Here is a 22,121-nt window from a genome sequence, read left to right on the forward strand (position 1 = left end):
GACCTGACCCAGCTCTAGTTGTGTGGCACCACTCAGCTCCTTCCCGACCCCATCCCTTGGCAGCCAGGGACTGTCGCCCTATCAATACATCGACACCACTGGGGCCGGAGTGATAGTCCAGCTGACCCGGGTTCCATCCCCGACATCCCAAAGGGTCCCCCCGAGCACTGCCAGGAGTGACTCCTGAGCCCAGAGCCACGAGTTAACACCTGAGCATTGCCAGATGTGACCTCCTCCCCCCACAAAAAATATAAACAGAAAGCACTGTTTTATCTGGGGGGAGTTGGGGGGAAGGTAGTTGGTTTGGGCCACACCTGACAGAGAATACAGTGGGGAGGGTGCTTGCCTGACACACAGTCTATTCGATTCGATTTCTGGCATCCCATAGGGTCCCTTGAGCACTGCCAGGAGTGATCCCTGAGCACAGAGCTGGGAGTAACCCCTGAGCACTAATCTTCCCAAAAGAAAGAAAAGCAAGAAAAGCTCTTTGCGGGGCTGTAGTGATAGCACAGCGGGTAGGGCATTTGCCTTGCCCGCGGCCGACCCAGGTGCGATTCCCAGCATCCCATATGGTCCCCCAAGCACCACCAGGAATAATTCCTGAGTGCAAGAGACAGGAGTAACCCCTGTGCATCGCCGGATGTGACCTCCCTCCCCCCCCAAAAAAAAGAAAAGCTCTTTGGGGAAAGTGTTTCTGGAGGAGTCACCTGCAGGGGATCAAGTGGCCCCGGGGACACTTGGGGCCCAGCAAGGGCTCAAACAGCAGCTTCTGGGTGGCACTCAGTGTGGCACAGAGAGTGACAAGCAGGGACTGGGGGGTGATGGGAATTTTTTTTTTCTTTTTGGGTCACACCTGGTGATGCACAGGGGTTACTCCTGGCTCTCAGGAATCACTCCTGGCAGTGCTCAGGGGACCCTATGGGATGCTGGGAATCTAACCCGGGTCAGGAGTGTTCAAGGCAAACGCCCTCCCCGCTGTGCTATCACTCCAGCCCCGGGAATTTATTTGAAAAAAAAAATTGGAGGGGGGAATTTTTTAAATAGTTTTTTGGGCCACACCCAGCGATGTTCAGGGCTGACTCCTGGCCCTACACTCAGGAATGACTCCTGTCGGTGCTCGGGGGACCCTATGGGATGTCGGGGATCGAACCCAGGTCGGCCACGTGCAAGAGCAGCGCCCTCCCTGCTGTGCTCTCTCTCAGGCCCCAGCTTTTTTTTTTTTTTTTTTTTTTTTAAGTAAAACCGATTTTATTTGGAGGTTTTTAGGAATGGGAAGGAGGGAGAGAAAGTGATGGAGTAATGCGCTCAAGAGAGCGCGGGCTCCCCCGAGGGCGGAGAGACCCTCCACACCCCCCAGCGTTAGAGGTGGAGGCAGGCGAGCCCACAGCTCCAGCGGGGAGAGGCGGGCGCCACATGTGCTCGGCCACGTGGACACAGCCGCACATGTGCTCTGGCAGCATAGGCGCCCCTGCTTTTGTTTTTGATTTGGGGTCACATCCCCCAATGCTTGGGGGTGCTGGTGATGGATTCTGGGCCTCCTGCATGCAAACTGCTCCTAGCCGTTCCATTCTCTCACCAGCCTCCTTGAAATACATATTTTTCCCCCCTTTGTCTGGTTTTGGGTCACACCCAGCACACTCATCCCCCCTCTCCGGCCCCGGGACCAGCAGGATTTGACCCCCCAGCCTCCTGCGCCACCCTCTCCTGTCTCCTGGATGACTCAGAGATGGGGGGTGGCCCGGAGGAGGTGCTGTTTGGGGGTGAGGAGCTGAGTTTGGGCACCGGGGAGTCCGAGGAAGACCGTGAGGCGGAGCAAGGAGAGAAGTGTCCCCATTTTTTTTTTTGCTTTTTTTTTGGGTCACACCTGGCGATGCACAGGGGTTACTTCTGACTCTGCACTCAGGAATTACTCCTGGCGGTGCTCAGGAGACCATATGGGATGCTAGGATTCGAACCCGGGTTGGCCGAGTGCAAGGCAAACGCCCTACCCGCTGTGCTACTGCTCCAGCCCCATCCTTTTTTTTTTTTGAAAAGGGACCTTGGCCCACCCACAGGGGGTTGCCGGGGATCGAACCCAGGTTGGCTGAGGACAGGGTATATACCTGTACCCCGTGCCCTCTGCATGGCCCCCAACCCCCAATTCTCACGTCCCCTCTCTCTCCATTTCCTTCCCTTTCCGGGGGAGGCTCAGAGGGGCCGTCCTGGTGGTACCCAGGAGGGAGGCAGAGGCAGGGCGGCTGGCTCTGTCTGTGTCCGCCAGGAGAGCAGCGCCGCGGGGGACGCATCCGGGCTCAGAGCCCTGGAAATGGATCCCTCTGGTGGCCCCCCGCACTCCCCCACCCCTGCCGCCGCCGCCGTGGCCTTCTTCCGCCCCCAAAGAGGGCGTCTGAGAACAAGGCCCGGCCTGTGTCCCCGGGGAGGCCCCGGGCAGGCAGGGACAGCTGCGGCACAGCCGGGCGGCCACCAGCTGCTGCCCGGGACTCGGGCCAGGGCGGGGCGGGCACAGAGCGCTCCCTCGGAGCCCCAGCTGGGGGTGGGGTGGGGTGGGGGGCAGAGCGTGGGAGCGGGCTGCAGCCTCTGGGCTGAGTTTTGGGGTTTCACGCTGTGTTAACGGTCAGCTCACTTAATGCTCAGCAGCTGCGGGCCGGGCGATGCCCACTTGGCAGCCGTGGGAGCCACGGGAGGGGCGCGGGGCGGGGGGGGCGGGGGGCCGGGGTGGGGGCTGCTGTCCTGAGGCTCGGACACGCACGAGCCGTGCCGGGTGGACGCATCTGGGCAGCAGCTCTGAGTCCACACGCCCAGGCCGGGGACGTCGGGTGCACAAAGGGGGCCGACACGGGGCCGGAGAGAGAGTTCAGTGGGGAGGGCGTGTGCCCTGCAAGAGGCAACAGGGGCTCAGCCCCCTCCCCCACCCCCCAATATCCCGTAGGAGGGAGCCCTGAGCACCACCGGGCGTACCCCCTGCTCCAGAAACGAAACGAAAAAGATGGGGGCGGGCAGACAGACGCAAGACGGGACGGCCGGATAGATGGAGCTGGGCCGCGGGCAGCGGGACACAGAGCCGAGGCCGGCAGAGACCTGAGCCACTCGGAGAGCACTAGAGGGGAGGAGGGGGGCTCCCTCCCTCCCTCCTCGCCCACCTTCCTCACCGGCTGCAGAGACGACGCCAGGAACACAGACATTTATTTCCAAAAATAATAATTTATAAAAGGCCCTTTTGCATCTGTCTCAGGCCGCTCAGCGCCGCGTGGGGAGGCGGGGGGGGGGCAGTTGCTCCTTTCCACTGAGGTGGTGGGGGGACGGGAGAGAGGGGGGGCTTCTGGGTCTCCTGACCCCAAGGCAGGGAGGACCTGCCCACTGTCCTCACCCAGGAGCCAGGCCACCCACGGGGGCCCAGTGCAGGAAGCGGAAGCCCGACCCCTCCGCCACAGGCTCCCTGCCGCTAAGGCCAAGGGCCAAGTGGACCCACCAGCACCCCGCGGGCAGGGCCTGAGGCTGGCCCGGGAGACTGAGCCGGAAGGCCAAGGTCATGGTCAGCAGGCAGCTGGCTGCTCAGGTCTGCACTGGGGGGTACGGGAAGGAAGGGGGCGTCCGTGGCAGGGGGTCGTGGCTGAACACGGAGTCGCTGGAGGAGCAGCTGCTGGTGGTCTCGGTGCTGGCGGTGGGGGAGTAGGGGCCGAAGGTCAGGCGGAGGTCCAGGTACTGCAGAGAGCAGAGGGGCGGTCAGTCAGGGTGGGCTGCCTGGAGGGGGCGGCCCCGCTCCAGAGACGGAAACTGTACCTCCTCGGACACGGCCAGCAGCACCTTGTCCAGCGTCTCCACCAGCTGTTTGAAGGTGGGTCTCTGCGAAGGGGCCGCGTGCCAGCACTCGCGCATCAGCCCGTAGCTAGGGGAGGGGCGGGCATCAGGACCCTCCCGTCTGCACCCCGGGGCCCCTCCCGGCCCTCCCAGGGGACGAGATCAGGGGGCAGTGGGATGGCGGCTCACAGCTCCGGAGGGCAGTTGGGGGGCCGGTCCATGCGGTGACCCTCCCGCAGCAGTGAGAAGAGCTCCTCCACAGGGATGCCGGGGTACGGGGCGCCCCCCAGGGTGAAGATCTCCCACAGCAGGATCCCGAACGACCACCTGCAGGGGGCGCCACAGCGGGTCACGGTCCGAGCATGACTGTGTATGTTTGAGCACGACTATTGGAGTGTGCGACTATGTTTGAGCTGTGGCCATGTATGGCCAAGTGCAGGAGTGTATGTCTGAGCATGGCACTGTGTATGTTGGAGTGTGTGACTGTGTGTTTGGGCCTGTGTATGTGCAAGTGTGATTGTGTAGTCTGAGCACGACTCTGTATGTTTAACTGTGTGACGGTGTGTGAGCATGTGACTGCATGTTCGAGCATGTGGCTGTATGTTCACATGTGGGACTGTGTCTGTGTGGCTGTCTGTTCAAGCATGTGACTGTATGTTCAAGCATGTGTCTCTATGCTCAAGTGTGTGACTGTATATTTGAGCATGGGACTATGCATGTTTGTGTGACTATGTTCGAGCATGGGACTGTGTATGGTCAAGCATGTGGTTGTATGTTCAAGTGTGTGACAGTGTTCGAGGGTGGGATGGTATGTGCATGTTGGAGCATGTGACTGTATGCTCAAGCATGGGGCTGTGTATGATCGAGCATGGGACTATGCGTTGTGTGTGATGCAGAACACATGCTTTGTTCGATCTGCTGTTGTGGGGAGAAGGAGAAGGGGCCACACACATCAGTGCTACAGGATGATCCTGACTCAGTTCTTGAGAACCATGTGGTGCTGAGTCCGAACCCCAGGGCTCCCACATGCAAAGAGCCTGTGCTCCAGCCCTTAGAGCCACCTCCTGGCCCTGGGCAAGCACCGACCCTACCCACTATCTATCTCTCTGGCCCCAATTTTGTTTGTTTTAATTTGGGGACCGTGTCTGGCCATGCTGTGAGCTACTCACAACTTAGTGCTCAACCATGCAATGCGGGGAACTAACCCAGGTGTCCCACATGCACAGTGTATGCTCTGCCTGTTGAGTTCTTGCCTGTCCCTAAGATTTCACAAATCCAGGAATACCCTTTTTTTGTTGTTTTGCTTTGGGGCCACACCCAACTATGCTCAGGGCTTACTCCTGGCTCTGCACTCGGAGATCACGCCCAGCAGTGCTCAGGGGACCAAATGGTGTGTGGCCGACCCAGGGATCAAACCTGGGTCAGCCACACGCAAGACAAGTGCCTTAGTCATTGTACTATTGCTCTGGCCCCCTGGAATATCTTTTCTACTGAGGGGGCTGCCCCCAGCTGTGCCCAGGGGCTACTACTGGCTCTGTGTCCAGGAATCACTCTAGCGGGGGCTTGTGGGCCCAGGAGGTGCTAAGGACTTGAAAAAGAGGTCAGCAGGATATAAGGACATCTGACCCCTGTACACTCTGGCCTCTGTCACTTTGGAGGGTCACACCCAGAGATACTCAGGGCTGACTCCTGGCTCTGTGCTCAGGGATCACTCCTGGGGATGCTCAGGGGACCCTAGAAGATGCTGGGGATCGAACCCGGATGGACAGCGTGCGAGGCAAATGCCCTCCCCGCTGTCCTATCACTCCGACCCCCTGCTTCTATGACCCCGTGGGGGTCAGCCCCACGCCCCTCCACCAATCCCGGCTCCCAGGACTTACACGTCACTCTGGTGCGTGTACACGCGGTCGAACAAGGCCTCGGGGGCCATCCACTTGACAGGCAGACGGCCCTGGACGGAGGGGATGGGGCTGTTGGTGGCGAGACCCCAACAACCCCACCCCGTTCTGCTGCCCGCCCCTGTCCCCCAGCTCTGCCCGGCCCCTCACGTTGCTGGTTTTCTTGTAGTAGTCGATGTGGTGGACGCCCCGCGCCAGCCCGAAGTCCGCGATCTTCATCACGTTGTCCTCGGTCACCAGCACGTTGCGGGCCGCCAGGTCCCGGTGGATGCACTGCGGCGCGGCAGAGGGGGCGGGGCTGGGGGGCGGGCCGCCTCTTTGCGCCTCACCCATTGGTCAGGGCTTGCTCCGGGCGGTGCTCGCCGCGTGGGATGCAGGGGATGAACCCCAGTGGTCCATGAACAAGGCAAACACCCTCCCCACCGGGCTGTAGCTCTGACCCCTGCCACCCCCTGGTTCCGGGACTTGAAGCAGTGTTCAGAGGTCCCTCGGGCCCCTCTGCTAGTTGTGTGGGCCTCAGGGCTTCGATGATGACGATCCAACTCGGGGCCTCCCGCCTGCCCGCTCCAGCCCTTCACGCTGTCATTCTGGTCCTACTCTCCTCCCACCCCCTCTTTTTATTTTGGCCCCACCCAGCAGTGCTCAGGGCTGACTTCTGGCTGTGCACTCAGGGATCACTCGGAAGACCCTATGGGATGCCGGGGATTGAACCCAGGCCGGCTGCCTGCAAGGCAAACGCCCTCCCCCCACTGTACTATCTATCGCTCCAGCCCTGGATTGATTTTTTTTTTTTATATTTCCTTTTGGTTTTGGGGTCACACCCAGCTTCCTCCTGGCTCTGCGCTCAGGGATCACTCCTGGGAGGCCTTGAGGGGCACATTTTGGGATGCTGGAAATTGATTGTGCAAGGCAAGCACCCTCCCTGCTGCATTACGCTTCAACTCCGCCAGAGTTTAATTCATTTTTTTTTTCCTTGCTTTGGTTTTGGGCCACACTGGGCAGTGCTCAGGGGACCATATGGGATGCCAGAGATCGAATCTAGGTCGGACACACCCAGGACAATTGCCTTCTCTACGTTACCATATTTTGTTTTGTTTTGTTTTTTCTTTTTGGGTCACACCCGGCGATGCATAGGGGTTACTCCTGGCTCTGCACTCAGGAATTACTCCTGGTGCTCAGGGAACCAGATGGGATGCTGGGAATCGAACCTGGGTCGGCCGCGTGCAAGGCAAACACCCTACCCGTTATGCTATTGCTCCAGCCCCTATTTTTATTTTGTTTCTTTTTTTTTCTTCTACTGTACCATATTTATGGTCCTGAAGGGTCTAATTCTTAGCACATAGCAGCTTCTGGCAGAACGGAAAGACCTGATCTAAAAATAACTGGGGGAGGATTACTTTTACCCCCAAGCAACGCTCGGGGGAGGAGGGCCCACTGGCCCTGCAGGTGCAATTCTCTGCCAAATGGGGTCTGACAGGGGCTCCACATTCAGATTCAGCGATGCTGGGAACCAGGAGGGCTACACTCAGTGGGGCTCCGGGACCCGGGGTCAAACTCGAGCCCTTCTGCAAGCCAGCATGCACTCCAGAGCCCCTTTTCCCCCCAGCTTTTTGCATCACACCCAGCAATGCTCAGGCGTTACTCCTGACTCTGCACTGAGGAATTACTCCTGGCAGTGCTCAGGGATGCCAGTGATCAAACCTGAAAAATGCCCTACCTACTGTATTATTTTTTTTTTCCTACTGTATTATTGCTCCAGCCCCCTGAGCATTTTTAAATTTTTTTTTTTTTGGGGGGGTGTTACCTGGCAAAGCTCTAGGTACTCCTGGCTCTGCACTCAAGAATTATTCCTGGTTGCGTGGCTGGAGCAATAGCACAGCGGGGAGGGCGTTTGCCTTGCACACGGACGACCCGGGTTCAATTCCCAGCATCCTATATGGTCCCCCGAGCACCGCCAGGAGTAACTCCTGAGTCCATGAGCCAGGAGTAACCCCTGTGCATCACCGGGTGTGACCCAACCACCCCCCCCCAAAAAAAATTATTCCTGGTTGGGGCTGGAGCCATAGCAGAGCGGGTAAGGTGTTTGCCTTACACACGGCCGACCCGGGTTCGAAGCCCAGTGTCCCCTATGGTCCCCCGAGCACCGCCAAGAGTCATTCCTGATTGCATGAGCCAGGAGTAACCCCTGTGCATCGCCGGGTGTGACTCAAAAAGCAAAAAAAAAAAAGAATTACTCCTGATGGGGCTCGAGGGACCATATGGGATGCCGGGGATCAAACCCGGGTTGGCCGCATAGTGAGGCAAATGTCCTCCCCACTGAACTATCGCTCCAGCCTCTGAACTATTTTTCTGATCCTATCATTCAGCCATATTTTAGGGGGAGGAAGTTTGGGCCACACATGCAGTGCTCACAGCTGACTCCTGGCTCTGTGCTCAAAGATTACTCCTGGGAGGGTTTAGGGAACCAAGCAGTGCCAAGGCTCGAACCCGGGTTGGCAGATACACAGCAAGCACCTGAGCCTCTGTACTATCTCTCTAGCACTCCCCAACCATTTCCTCTTTTTTTTTGGGGGGGGGTCAAACCCAGCAATCAGGAATTACTCCTGGTTTTGTACTCAGGAATTACCCTTGGCGGTGCTCAGGGGACCATATGGGATGCTGGGGATCGAACCCGGGTCAACCGCGTGCAAGGCAAACACCCTCCCTGCTGTACTATCACTCCAGCCCCTATGTTGGGCAACACCTGGCAGTGCTCAGAGGACACTCTGGGATGCCTGGAGATGGCTCCCAGGTCGGCTGTGTGCCAGGCCAGGACTGTCCCCGCTGTCCTATCGGCCCGGCCCTGCGCTCGAGCTCTGAGGCCTCTCTCCAGCCTGCTCATCGACCCATTTTACAGATGCTATCACTCATGTGCTGCCCACCCATCCTCACTGCACACCCACCCCCTCACGGCCTGAGAGTGGGTCCGGGCTGGCATGGACCAGAGCCAGGGGCAAGTTCCATGCCACCTAAGGACAGAGAGGGCAGCTGCAGAAGGTTCTAGAATGCAGGCCACCCCCGGTCTCTACCTTCCGAGACTCCAGGTACTGCATGCCGCGGGCCACCTGGTAGGCGCAGGAGACCAGGGTGGGGAAGGACAGCGGCGCCTCCGTGTTGCAGGGCCCCTCAGGGCTGAGGTCCGGGCCGGGGGGCCGGCGGGCACGTAGGAACTCCCGAAGGTTTCCCTTGGCCGCGCATTCCACGATCACGTACAGGGGTCCTGGGAACATGGGGGGGCGAAGGGGGCGGGGGAGGCTGCAGGAGCTGCCGACCTGCCCCCCACCCCCACCCCTGTCTCCACACAGCCCTACCTTCCTGGGTGCAGACACCCAGTAAGTTGATGATATTCTTGTGCCGGCCGATGAACTTCATCACCTCCATCTCGGAGACCAAGTCAGCCAGGTCCTTGTCGGAGGCATTGTCTGATGGGGCAGAAGGTGTGGGGGGGTTGTTGGGGGGGCACACCACCCGAGTGAAGCTGCAGGGTGGGGGACAAGATGGGGACCCACAGTTTGGTTGGTTGAGGCCTGGGCTTTCCTGCTGTTCGGCCTTGAGAGACCGTCCTACCCTCTCTGAACCTGCAGAGCCTCTGAAATAACAGCAGCTCATGTCCTTATTCTCCAAAGGGTCACGCCCGAATTCTAAACACTGCCAAGACACAATTAGATCTGGATTTTTAGTTGTTGTTTGGTTTTGGCTTTTTTTTTTTTTTTTTTTTGCTTTTTGGGTCACACCCAGCGATGCACAGGGGTTACTCCTGGCTCTGCACTCAGGAATTACCCCTGGCGGTGCTCAGGGGACCATATGGGATGCTGGGAATCGAACCCGGGTTGGCCACGTGCAAGGCAAACGCCCTACCCGCTGTACTATCACTCCAGCCCCGGTTTTGGCTTTTTGGGTCACACCTGGTGATGCTTAGGGGCCTACTCCTGGCTGTGTCCTCAGGAATCATTCCTAGCTGTGCTCAGGGGACCATATGGGATGCTGGGATTTGAACCCGGGTTGGCCGCGTGCAAAGCAAATGCCCTCCCCGCTGTGCTATTGCTTCTGCCCCCCATTCCTGGCTGTTCTTGGGGGACCCTAGGGGATGCCAGGGATCGAACCCACATAGGCCACATGCCAGGCAAATGCCCTCCCCACTGTACTACCACTCCTGCCCAAGATCTGATTGTCTTTTTTTGGTGGGGAAAGGCCCATACCTGGCTATGCTCAGGGCTTACTCCTGGCTCTGCACTCAGAGATCATTCGTGGCAAGGTTTTGGGGGGCTCTATGGGGTGCCAGGGATTGAACCGGGGTTGACTGCCTGTAAGGCAAGAGCCCTACTTGCTATACTTTCTCTGGGTCCCACAAAGAGATCTAAGGGTGTGTGTGTGTGTGGGGGGGGGAGCAACATGAGTGGCTGAGGAGAGAGTGGGACGGGGGAGCCCTGGGTTCGATCGCTGGCACTGCAGGGTCCCCTGAGCACTGCCCCACAAACAAACAACAATAAGGCAATAGAGGCAGAAGAGAATGGAGAGGAGGCAGCTTGGCGCTCATCCCTGGCACAGCAAGCAGGCTGGCGGCTGCCCTGAAATCTATTCGGCCAGGCCTGGCATTCCCCTGGGTCTGGGACTTTAGGGGCCTGCCAGTGGGGTGTGCTCAGGGAGGCCAGGAGGAAGTGCTGCAGTGTCTCTTTAAAAAGCTGAGAACTGGTGCTGGATAGGACGATAGGACAGTGCAGGAGGGAGTTTGTCTCTAGGTTCAATCCCGAAGGGTCCCCCACACACCACCAGGAGTGATCCTGCAGAGCCAGGAGTAAGCCCTGAGCATTGCCAGGTGTGACCCAAAAACAAAACAAGAAACTAATAAAATGGGGGCTGGTGCCATAGCAAAGCAGGTAGGGCGTTTGCCTTGCAAGTAGCTGACCCGGGTTCGATCCCCAGCATCCCACAGGGTCCCCTGAGCACCACCAGGAGTCATTCCTGAGTGCAGAGCCAGGAGTAACCTCTGTGCATCGCCGGGTGTGACCCAAAAAGAAAAAAGAAAAAAAAAAACCTAATAAAACAAATAAAAGGGCTGAAAAGCAGGGCTGGGGAGAAGGCTCTCAGGGTTGGAGCACCTGTTCGCATGTGGGAAGTCGGGGTTGGAACCCTGGCTTGGTATAGTCCCTGAAGCACTGAGCTGGGAGTACCCTTGACCACCACTGGGTGTGACCCCAATACCAAAACAGCAAAAACAAAAACTGGGGCCGATGATAATAAAGCGGGGAGGGTTACTTGCCTTGCACGCAGCCCACTGGGCTTGATCCCCAGCATTCCACAGGGTCCCCCAAGCCCCACCAGGAGTGATCTCTGAGTGCAGAGCCAGGAATGACCCCTGAGCACTGCCGGGTGTGGCCCCCAAATCAAACCAAAGCCAAAACCCCATAAAAGAAAAAAAAAACAAGCAAAAAACATCAACAACCCAAAATCCTCAGAGAGAGGAAAGAGAGGGAACAAGGCTGAGGATCTGAGCCGCCCCCGCCACTGCAGCCACCCGCTGACCTGCGGCTTGTGGCCAAGACACCCCGCTCCCCGCCCCCCGCACATTTCTCAATCGGGCCGCCCAGAAAATGCCAGGTGGGCCCAGCTGTGCTGAGCAGACGGAGGGGGCAGAACTCGGGGTTGGCTCCTCGCAGGGACGGGGGCTGGGTGCCCCCCGGGAGAAACCGGATGTAGGCCCCAGGGCGTTCTGAATCCCTGGGGGCTGCAGTTCGGAGATGAAGAATGCGTTTGGGCCAAAAGAATGTTCTAGAATGAGAGACTGGAAGCCAGAACTGGGGAGGGGAGAAGGGGCCTTTCAGGAGACCTGCGGGGCCTGAGGGGGGAGACGCAGGGTCTGTGAGGCTGAGCAGATTGTTCGGGGCCGGGGGTGACGACACCTCAGTTCCCACGGACACCACCAGCTTTAGGAAGGTTCTCAGTGTGGGCTGCAGGCTTGGAAAACGGGGTCCCGCAGCCCCCACAAGGAGCCGCAGTAGGGTCTGGGCAGAGAGCGGGGGCGGCCGTCGTCCTTCTTGTCTCTCCAGTGCTCAGCCAGGAGCCCCCCCCCAAGCCGCGACACCGGGGGGCCCCCACTCACCCTTGAGCATCTTCACGGCCACGGTGCTGGCCTGGTCGGGCCGCGCGGGGTCCATGCCCACCGCCTCAGCGCACACCACCTGCCCGAAGCAGCCCTCGCCTAGGGGCTTGCCCAGCACCAGCCTGCGGGGGTGGGAAAGCGGCTCAGGCGCCAGCACGCCCGCGCCCCGCCCCCCTCCCAGGGTGCTCCCTGCCTACCTGTCCCGAGGGAACTCCCACTGCGGGTCCAGGGGCAGGTCCACGCTCACGAGGCCCGCCAGCAGCGGGGGGCCGCTGGACGACAGCCGGACTCCCCGCACCAGGGACAAGCTGGACTTGGCCGAGGAGCCGGACTCCAGCGAGAACTGCAGAGCAGGAGACGGGGCTATTGACGCGTTTGGGTACTAATGCTCCGGGTCCCCGTGCTCTAAATGATTGCTACTCAGGTATCGGTGCTCTTGGTACCGATGGTCTGGGGCATCGATGCTCTAGGTTCTTGTTACTCTCAGGTATGGATGCTCTTGGGCATCAAGTGCCCTCGATTATTGATAGTCCTCGGGTATCAGTGCTCCTAGGTACTGTTGTTCCCAGTACTGATGTTCTGGGGCATCAGTACTGTAGGTTATTGTTACTCTGAGGTATGGATGCTCTTGGGCATCAATGCTCTCAATTACTGATACTCTTGGGTATCAAGGCTCTGGGACATCAATGCTCCCAGGTACTGATGCACTAGGTTATTGTTACTCTAAGGTACTGATATTTTCAGCTATGAGCGCTCCTGGGCACAGATGCTCTTAATTATTGATATACTGTTGGACATCAATGCTCTCAATTATTGATACTCCCGGGTATCAAGGCTCTGGGACATCAATGCTCCCAGGTACTGATGCACTAAGTTATTGTTACTCTAAGGTACTGGTATTCTCAGCCATCAGTGCTCCTGGGCACAGATGCTCTCAATTATTGATATACTCTTGGGCATCAGTGCTCCCGGGTATTGATGTCCTTGGGCACTGATGCTCTCAATTACTGATACTACCAGCCACTAACGCTCCCTGGCACTGATGCTCCCAGCCACCAGTGCTCCTGGGTTCAATGCTCTGGGGCGGAGATGCTGGGACGAGCACGTACCTGTCGGGCAAGGGGGAAGCGGGACAGCTTCTGCACGGTGGCGGGCTGCCGGGGGTGGCGGCTGCGGAGCACCTGGCCGCGGTACAGCCCGACCAGCACCAGGAGCACCACCAGGGCCAGCGAGCCGAGCACGTAGAGGATGACGTCCGTGTACTTCACCTCGGGCGCCGCCGCCGTCCATGCCACCTCCTCCTCTGCCCGTGGAGGACACACAGTGACTGACAGCCCCCCAACACCCGTCACACACAGGAGGACCCCCCCCCTCTACAAAAACTACAGACACGCAAACCCTCAAGTGGTTAACACTAGTGTCAACTTCCTGCTTCAATGACGATGCATTTATTTTCCCCTTTGGATCTAGGGGTCACACCCGGCAGTTCTCAGGGCTTACTCCTGGTCCAGTAGTCAGGAGTGACCCGGGCCCTGGCAGTACTCAGGGCACAAGGTGTGGTGCTGGGACTCAACCCGAGTTGACATGGGAAAGACAAACACCTTTCTTCCCCCCATCCCCATTCTAGCTCAGTAATTTTAAATTTTTAATTTTTTTGCTTTTCGGGTCACACTGGGCGATGCACAGGGGTTACTCCTGGCTCTGCACTCAGGAATTACTCCTGGCGGTGCTTGGGGACATATGGGATGCTGGGAATCGAACCTGGGTCGGCCATGTGCAAGGCAAACCCCCTACCCGCTGTGCTATCTCTCCAGCTCCCCCCCACCAATAAAATTTTTAAAACTTTAAAAAGTTGGGGCTGGAGTGATAGCACAGCAGGGAGGGCATTTGCCTTGCATACAGCTGACCTGGGTTCAATTCCCAGCATCCCATAAGGTCCCCCGAGCACTGTGAGAATTAATTCCTGAGCACAGAGCCAGGAGTAACCCCTGAGCACCACCGAGTGTGACCCAAAAAAGCCAAAAAAAATTAAGTTAAGATCATAATTTAAAAATAAAATAAGGGGGGCCGGAGCGATAGCACAGCGGGTAGGGCGTTTGCCTTGCACGCGGCCGACCCGGGTTCGATCCCCGGCATCCCATATGGTCCCCCAAGCACTGCCAGGAGTAATTCCTGAGTGCAAAGCCAGGAGTAACCCCTGAGTATCGCTGGGTGTGACCCAAAAAGAAAAAAATAATAATAAAATAAGGAGCCAGAGCAATAGTACAGCGGGTAGGATGTTTGCCTTGCACATGGCTGATCCCCAGCATTCCATACGGTCCTCCGAACACTGTCAGGAGTAATTCCTGAGTGCAAAGCCAGGAGTTACCCCTAGCATCTCCAGGTGTGACTCCAAAAATCCCAGCATCATGGTCCTCTGAGCACCGCCAGGAGTAATTCCTCAGGGCATGAGCCAGGAGTGACCCCTGTGCATTGCCAGGTGTGACCCAAAAAGCAAAATAAATCAATTAATTAAATTAAATTTAAAAAAAAGAGCGTCTGCTTAGCAAGTACAAGGCTTTGAGTTTGATCCATGAAACACTGTCCATGCATCAGTGGGAATCCTGGGGGTCTCTTCCGTTGGGGAGTCCTGATATTTTGACCCCCCTGCCCAGTGAGTGATATCACTAAAATCAACAGCTGTGGAGAGATCTGCATTCTAGCATGCATGTGATTGTCGCAATAGCTACAACACAAGGATAGAAACCGGGGCCAGAGTAATCGTACAGTGGGAAGGGCATTTGCCTTGCATGTGGCTTGATCCCCAGCATCCCTTAAGGTCTCCTGAGCACAGCTAGGAGCAATTTCTGAGTCCAGAGTCAAGAATAACCCCTGAGTATTGCCGGGTGTGACCCAAAAAGAAAAAAAAAAAGGTGTAGAAGTGGTGGGGGTTGGGTGGGTGGGGGAAATGGCTCCCTCGGCTGGAGCGCGTGCTTTGCAGGGAGAAGCCAGATTAGAAGAACACTCTACAACTTCAAGCATGACCCCTCAGCACACAGCTGAGTAGCCGCCCCCACTCCCCCATCCAGTGTGACTCCCAAAATTTAAAAACTCGGGGCCAGAGAGATCATATAGAGGTAAACGTGCTTGTCGTGCATGTGGCCCAGCCAGGTTTAATCACTGACCTTGGTCCTCAAATGAAACCAAAATCTTGGAGCTGCAGAGACAGTACAGAGATGAAAGCAATTGCCTTGCATGCAGCCCACCCCTGTCTGATATCCCGGGTACCATATATATGTGTATATATATATATATATATATATATAGAGAGAGAGAGAGAGAGAGAGAGAGAGAGAGCGAGAGAGCGCCCCTGCACACTTACAGATACAGCCCTCAAACAAAACAACCGAAAGAAAATGAGACTGAGGGACTGGAGCGATAGCACAGCGGGGAGAGCGTTTGTCTTGCATGCGGCCAACCCGGGTTAGACTCACAGCATCCTATAGGGTCCCCTGAGCACTGCCAGGGGTAATTCCTGAGTGCATAAGCCAGGAGTGACCCCTGTGTATCGCTGGGTGTGACCCAAAAAGTAAAAAAAAAGAAAGAAAATGAAACAAAAAAATCAGGACTGGAGAGATACTACAGTGAGTAAGGTGCTTGCCTTGCAGGCAGCTGACCTGGGTTCAATCCCCAGCATCCCATATGGCCTCCTGAGCATCTCTAGGAGTGATTCCTGAGTGCAGAGGCACAAGGAAAACCTGAACATCACTAGGTGTGCCCCTCTCCCCCCCCAAAAAAAAACACCAACAGAAAATGAAAGCAAAAAGCCAAAGGGAAGGGGAACAGGAGAGAAAGGACGCAGAGGAGGCTGAAGGAGAGTGGGCACACGGGGATGGTGCTGAGGACCCAAATTCCATCTTCACCTGGTCCCCAGAGCACAGCTGGGAGCAGCCCCTGAGCACCTCCCTGCCTAAAAATGGAAGGAAGGAAGGAAGGAAGAGGAAGGCAGGCAAGAAGGCAGGAAGAAAGGAAGGCAGGCAGGCAGTAAGGAAGAAAGAAAGGAAGGAAGGAAGGAAGGGAGGGAGGAAGGAAGGAAGGGAGGGAGGGATAGAGGAAGGAAGGAAGGGAGAGAGGGAGGAAGGAAGGAAGGAAGGAAGGAAGGAAGGAAGGAAGGAAGGAAGGAAGGAAGGAAGGGAGGGAGGGAGGGAGGGAGGAAGGAAGGGAGAGATGGAGGGAGGGAAGAAGGAAGGGAGGAAGGAAAGGGAGGGAGGGAGGGAGGGAGGGAGGGAAGGAGGAAGGGAGGGAGGGAGGGAGGAAGGAAGGGAGAGATGGAGGGAGGGAAGAAGGAAGGGAGGAAGGAAAGGGAGGGAGGGAGGGAGGGAGGGAAGAAGGAAGGGAGGAAGGAAAGGGAGGGAGGGAGGGAGGGAGGGAAGAAGGAAGGAAGGGAGGGAGGGAGGGAAGAAGAAAGGAAGGAAGGAAGGAAGGAAGGAAGGAAGGAAGGAAGGAAGGAAGGGAGGGAGGAAGGAAGGGAGGGAGGGAGGGATAGAGGAAGGAAGGAAGGGAGAGAGGGAGGAAGGAAGGAAGGAAGGAAGGAAGGAAGGAAGGAAGGAAGGAAGGAAGGAAGGAAGGGAGGGAGGGAGGGAGGAAGGAAGGGAGAGATGGAGGGAGGGAAGAAGGAAGGGAGGGAGGGAGGAAGGAAGGGAGAGATGGAGGGAGGGAAGAAGGAAGGGAGGAAGCAAAGGGAGGGAGGAAGGAAGGAAGGAAGGAAGGAAGGAAGGAAGGAAGGAAGGAAGGAAGGAAGGAAGGAAGGAAGGAAGGAAGGAAGGAAGGCAGGCTCCAGATAGAGCCAGCACAAAGTCACACTCTGGACAAACAAAGGGATGGAAACGCTCAGAATGGAAACACTTTTTTGGGGGTCAGGGGCAATCCTGGCAGTGCTGCGGGGCCCTCTAGGATGTTGGGGATTGAACATGACTCAGTCACATGCAAGCAAGGGCCCTTTCTGCTGTCCCATCTCCCTGACCTTAGTTTCTTTAGTTTGTTTGGGGTCCCACCCAGCCCGCAGTGCTCAGGGCTTCCTCTTGGCTCTGTGCTCAGGGATCCCTCCCGGTGGGGTGTGGGGAACCCGATGGGGTGGCAGGGATCAAACCCAGATAGACCCCGTGCAAAGCAAGCGCCCTCTCCCCATCGTCCTGTGGCCCTGGAAACACACATCTGCAGACTATGGGTCCTGAATTCCCAGGGTGGGCGTCCCTTCCCCTCCCCCTCCCCCTCCCCCTCCCCCACACCCACCCTGGACAGCCGCTCACCTGTCAGCACCGTGAGCCAGGCGGACTGGTAGGAGAGGCCGATGGAGTTGCCCGCCAGACACGTGTACTCGCCCGCGTCCTCAGCCGACACGTTCCGCAGGTACAGGACCTCCACCTCGGAGCTGTTGATGTCCGCAGTCTGGGGGGGCAGTGGCGCGGTGGTGAGGGCTCCCCGCGGGGCCAGGGGGCTGGGCAGCCGCCCCCCGCCCCGGGGAAGGGGGGCGGGGATGGGACCTTCAGCACTTGCACGTAGGGGAACCCGTCGGCCCCGAAGCTGCTGCCGTTGATGACGATGTGTTTCAGCCACTGGATGTGCGGCTGCGCGTCGCTGTAGACCTTGCACAGGAGCTCCACGTCGCTGCCCGCCACGGCGGTGGTGTTGGCCGGGAGGCCGGCCTGCAGGATGGGCCGGTGTGGGGACCGCTCTGGGGGCCGGGCCGGGCCGTCAAGGCAGGCCAGCGACCCCGAGCCCCTATGCCACGAAATGAACCCCCCCATGCCTCTGGCCTCCACTCCGCTCCATGCAGGGGACCTCTGACGTTTGTTTTGGGGCCACGCGCAGGGTGCTCAGGGGTTACTCCTGGCTCTGCACTTAGGGATCACTTGTGGGGGGCTTGGGAGACCATCTGGGGTGCTGGGGGTTGAAGCCGGGTCAGCGGTGTGAAAGGCAAGCACCCTACCTGCTGTGCTATCTCTCCTTTCTGATTTGAACCACGGGTCTGGTTCCTTCTGGCCCTCGGGGCTAAACCATTCCTGGACTCCCCTTGGGGGCGTATGGGCGGTTTCACAGACAACTTCTCATCCCAGCATTCCAACCTTTCTCCCATGTGCTTGCCACATCGTCACCACAGCCCAGACACACACCTTCCCCCAAATACCACGCATTTGTTGGGGGCTGAGGGGGAAACTGAGGCCATGCCCAGCAGTGCCAGAGTCCAGCTCTGCACTCAGGGGTCACTCCTGGTGGGCTTAGGGGAGCCTATGGTGTCAAGGATTAAATTGGGGTTAAATATATGCAAAGCAGGCACCTTAACACGTGTAATTTTTTTTTTAACACCTGGCTCTGTTCAGGGCTCAGGGGTGACTCCTGGAGGTGCTCCAGGGACTCCTTGGGATGCTGGGGATTGAATCCAGGTCGGCCGTGTGCAAGGCAAATGTCCTACCTTCTATACTATCGCTTTGGCCCTAGCTGGAATAATTTACCTGGATCGCCCCACAATCGCAAGCCCCTCCCACCCCCGGCCCCAGTCCCCCCCCATTTCGCCTGCTCTCCGCTCACCCAGCACATCCAGGAGGTAGTTGTAGCGGATGCTGCCCACAGAGTTCTCCACCAGGCAGGTGTACGTGCCACGGTCCGAGGGTACCACACTTTCCATCACCAGGCTCCAGTGCTGATGGCGCAGCTGGGGAAGGGGGTGTGTCCTGAGAAGGCCCCGCCCCGGGGGCGTGTCCAGGAGGAGGCCCCTCCCCTTCCCCCAGCGAGCAGACTGATTCCAGCCCTGGTGCCTCTCAGGCCCAAAGGGCGTGGGGCCTGGAGAGGCGGACACATCTGAATCCTTAGCTTCATGCTCTTTCGGGGGTCCTGCAGCTGCTTCAAAAGCCTTAAAGGGCCAAGGCTGGGGCCTTGTGCGCCCCCCAGCAGAGCCCCAGGAGAATCATAGCTGTCAGCAGCACCGCCTTCTTGCGCTCCAGCAAGGGGCTGCAGGCCCGCAGCGTGGGTGTGGGGGCACCCATGGGGGGGTCCACGTGGTCCCGGCCCTGCACGCTCACCCGAATGCCTCCGATGCGCTGCTCCCCGTGGAAGGCCTGGCCGTCCTTGAGCCAGCGGATGGTGGGCATGGGGTTGCCCGCTGCCGGGCAGCGGAACTTGACCGTGTTCCCAGCAGGCACCGCGTGCAACTTCTTCTCCATGCGCTGGGGATGGGTCCAGTAGGGAGCTGGCGGGCCCAGAGGGTGCGAGAGCTCAGTGACATCCCCCCGCCCACTCCCCGCCTAGTCTTCACGTCTGGTTCCGTCGGGGTGGGGGGGGGGCGGGCAATGCATCAGCGAGAACTCATACTGACCTTGTAGCGGAGACACGTGCCCACTGGTGGGGTCCTTGGGGGTCTGCTCATCATTCCCATTACTGGAGGTTGAGGAGTCTATGCCGGGGACAGAGAGAAGCCGCTGAGGTCCAGAATTAAGTCCCCACTGTTGCTTCTCACAGCGCAGGCACCCTTTCACCTCGGCAGGCACCCACTTACCATCCACCACCAAGGTGAGGTTGTACAGGACAAGCAAGGAGCCTCGTGCCAGGCAGAAGTAGTGACCAGCGTCCTGGGGGAGGAAGCTGGCGATCTCCAAGCGGCCCCTCCAGCCTCGGACGCGGCCAGCGGGAGCCAGGCGAGTGCCATCCTTGTACCAGTGGCCACCGCCGCGCTCTGCACGCCCACAGCACAGCCGAAGGGAGCGCCCGAGAGCCACGCTCAGTTCCTGTTCTTGCTGCATGGGGCTGGGGGTCAGGCAGGGCTCTGAGAGGGGAGGGGAGGAGTAAGGAGTAGAAGGTAGTAAGGTCCCCAGCGCCCCCTGGGCCTGCAGACAGCATGCAGCACACAGCACACATGAGCGATTCCTGACACATGCCGGACAGAGCCACTCACGTCACCCCCATGCCACCATGCCACAAGGCACACACAGGGCACACGCACACTCTAGGCATAACACACAATGTGATGTCACAGTCAGGCTTCCCAAGCCACGTTCTTTTTTTGACTTTTGGGACCCAACCGGTGGTGCTCCAGGACCATCAGCAGTACTGCCTGCAAGGCAAATGCTGAACCAGCTGTGCTGTTGCTCCTGCCCCAAGTCAACCTACCTTCCTTCCTTCCTTCCTTCCTTCCTTCCTTCCTTCCTTCCTTCCTTCCTTCCTTCCTTCCTCTCTTTCCCTTTTTCTTTCTTTCTCTATTTTTTTTTCTTTTTGGGCCACACCCAGCGATGCACAGGGCTTATTCCTGGCTCATGCACTCAGGAACTACCCCTGGCGGTGCTCAGGGGACCACATAGGGTGCTGGGAATCGAACCCGGGTCGGCTGTGTGCAAGGCAAACGCCCTACCCGCTGTACTATCACTCCAGCCCCTCTTTCTCTATTTTTTTATTTTTATTTATTTATTTATTTTTTTGCTTTTGGGGTCACACCTGGCAATGCACAGGGGTCACTCCTGGCTCTGCACTCAGGAATCACCCCTGGCGGTGCTCAGGGGACCATATGGGATGCTGGGATTAGAAACCGGGTCGGCCGCGTGCAAGGCAAATGCCCTACCCGCTGTGCTATCGCTCCAGCCCCTCTCTATTTTTTTAATGATTAGAAAACTTTAAAATATATTTTAATAAAACAAAGCTCCTGGAAGAGAGCAATGCAGAATCATGCACAGCAGAGCCTAGAAAGCTACCCGGAGTGTATTCGATATGCCAAAAACAGTAACAATAGGGCTGGAGTGATAGCACAGCGGGTAGGGCATTTGCTTTGCATGCGGTCGACACGGGTTCGATTCCCAGCATCCCATATGGTCCCCTGAGCACCGCCAGGAGTAACCCCTGTACATCACCAGGCATGATCCCAAAAGTAAAAAAAAAAAAAGAAAAAAAAGAAACCAGTAACAATAATGGGCCTCATTCCCCTGACCCTGAACATGATAAAAACTAATGGAGACTTTACTGGCACCCACTGGAGCAAATCAATGAGCAACAGGATGACAGTGATACAGTGATACAGTGGTTTTTTAAATTGAATCACCATGAGCTACAGTAACAAAACGTTCATGTTTGAGTTTCAGTCATACAATGATCAAATCTCTTTTTGTTTTTAGGACACAACTGGCGTTGCTTAGGGGACCATCTGCAGTGCTGGGAGTCAAACCACCGTCAGCTATGTGTAAGGCAAGCGCCCAAACCTGATGTACTATCCCTTCAGCTTCCAGGCCACGTTTGTTGTTGTTGTCGTTTGATTTTTGGTTTGGTTTTTGGGTCACACCGAACAATGCTCAGGGCTTGCTCCTGGCTCTATACTCAGGAATTACTCCCAGCAGTGCTTGGGGACCCTATGGGATGCCGGGGATTGAACCCAGGGTGGACGCATGCAAGGCAGGCACCTACCGACCCACCAAGTCACATTCTTCTCTTGCCTTTTTGTCTGTGGGCCACACATGACGGTGCTCGGGAGCTACTCCTGGCTCTGTGCTCCATGCAGACGTCCTGCATGCAAAGCCTGTGCACAGCCCACGGAGCTCTCTCGGGCCCGAGACACGTTCTGGTGCACAGAACACACTCAATCACAGTCACGCGCACACGCAGAGGCTCACCACCAACGCTGCAGCCCAGCCTAGGGTCCCGCGCCCTGCAAGGCTGGTCCTCTCGCGCGGGCACTGAGCGAGGAGGACACGCACTGCGAGTTAGACACTGAGACTTAGACGCCGGGTCCTTCTGGGCTGCCCGTTCCTCCAGGCTGCGCTCAGCCAGCGGCGCCTGCTGGGTACCCTCCACCCACGTCTCCGGCTCCCACTCCAAGACTCCATACCCAGCTCTGTCTCCTCCGACGTCTCCAGGGACAAAGCTGGAGCCCTCGGCGCCCCCAGCAGGAGCCCCAAGAGGGCCAAGAGCAGCTGCATCGCCTTCCTGCGCCTCACAGAGATGCGCGCTGAGTGTCCCAGGAGCTGCCTTCCTGCAAGCAGGAGAGAAGCGCGCCTGACGCATGCGCACACCTTGGTTAGCGGAAGAGGAAACTGACAAGGTGGAGCAGTGGTACAGCCGGCAGGGCGTTTAACTTGCACGCGACCGTCGCGGGTTCGATCCCTGGCCTCCCCGAACCTGCCAGACGCGATCCCTGAGCGTAGAGCCCGGAGTAAGCCCTGAGCATAGCCGGGTGTGGCCCAAAAGCAACCAACAAAGGAAACTGAGGCAGAAAGTGGTTGGTTCCAAATCCTTTTGCCAGGCAGCAGCTCGACAGAGTGCGAGCCAGCTGT

The 22,121-nt window shown here is 57.8% G+C and overlaps 1 protein-coding gene across 2 annotated transcripts; it reads right to left on the reverse strand.

The window, feature by feature from the left end:
- Window positions 1–3,223: 3,223 nt before the first annotated feature.
- Window positions 3,224–21,917, reverse strand: FGFR4 (fibroblast growth factor receptor 4). Of its 2 annotated transcripts, XM_055126843.1 has the most exons (18): window positions 21,677–21,917; window positions 21,462–21,524; window positions 19,367–19,633; window positions 19,187–19,264; window positions 18,894–19,060; window positions 18,403–18,526; window positions 17,358–17,548; window positions 17,124–17,262; window positions 12,945–13,138; window positions 12,033–12,178; window positions 11,836–11,957; window positions 9,047–9,157; window positions 8,765–8,955; window positions 5,847–5,969; window positions 5,679–5,749; window positions 3,988–4,125; window positions 3,781–3,886; window positions 3,224–3,702 (listed from the first exon to the last, which is right to left on the reverse strand). In XM_055126843.1, the coding sequence occupies exons 1-18, from the start codon at window positions 21,765–21,767 to the stop codon at window positions 3,553–3,555; spliced, it is 2,472 nt and encodes an 823-aa protein (XP_054982818.1). In that variant the 5' UTR covers window positions 21,768–21,917; the 3' UTR covers window positions 3,224–3,552. The 2 variants fall into 2 exon arrangements, with proteins under 2 accessions (XP_054982818.1, XP_004611577.1); XM_004611520.2 differs by lacking the exon at window positions 21,462–21,524.
- Between the last annotated feature and the right edge of the window lie 204 nt (window positions 21,918–22,121).

The sequence above is a fragment of the Sorex araneus genome, chromosome 2, assembly GCF_027595985.1.
Source record: "Sorex araneus isolate mSorAra2 chromosome 2, mSorAra2.pri, whole genome shotgun sequence".
Lineage (NCBI taxonomy): Eukaryota > Metazoa > Chordata > Mammalia > Eulipotyphla > Soricidae > Sorex > Sorex araneus.

What these genes read in the sequence shown, in the direction of transcription:
- FGFR4 (XM_055126843.1), bottom strand. Translation starts at nt 21,767, where the DNA reads ATGCAGCTGCTCTTGGCCCTCTTGGGGCTCCTGCTGGGGGCGCCGAGG. An exon ending in GCTGGGCTGCAGCGTTGGTG is followed by an intron (nt 19,634 to 21,461) that starts GTGAGCCTCTGC and finishes CTCCCCTCTCAG; the next exon opens with AGCCCTGCCTGACCCCCAGC. An exon ending in CCCAACTGCCCTCCGGAGCT is followed by an intron (nt 3,887 to 3,987) that starts GTGAGCCGCCAT and finishes CCCCTCCCCTAG; the next exon opens with CTACGGGCTGATGCGCGAGT.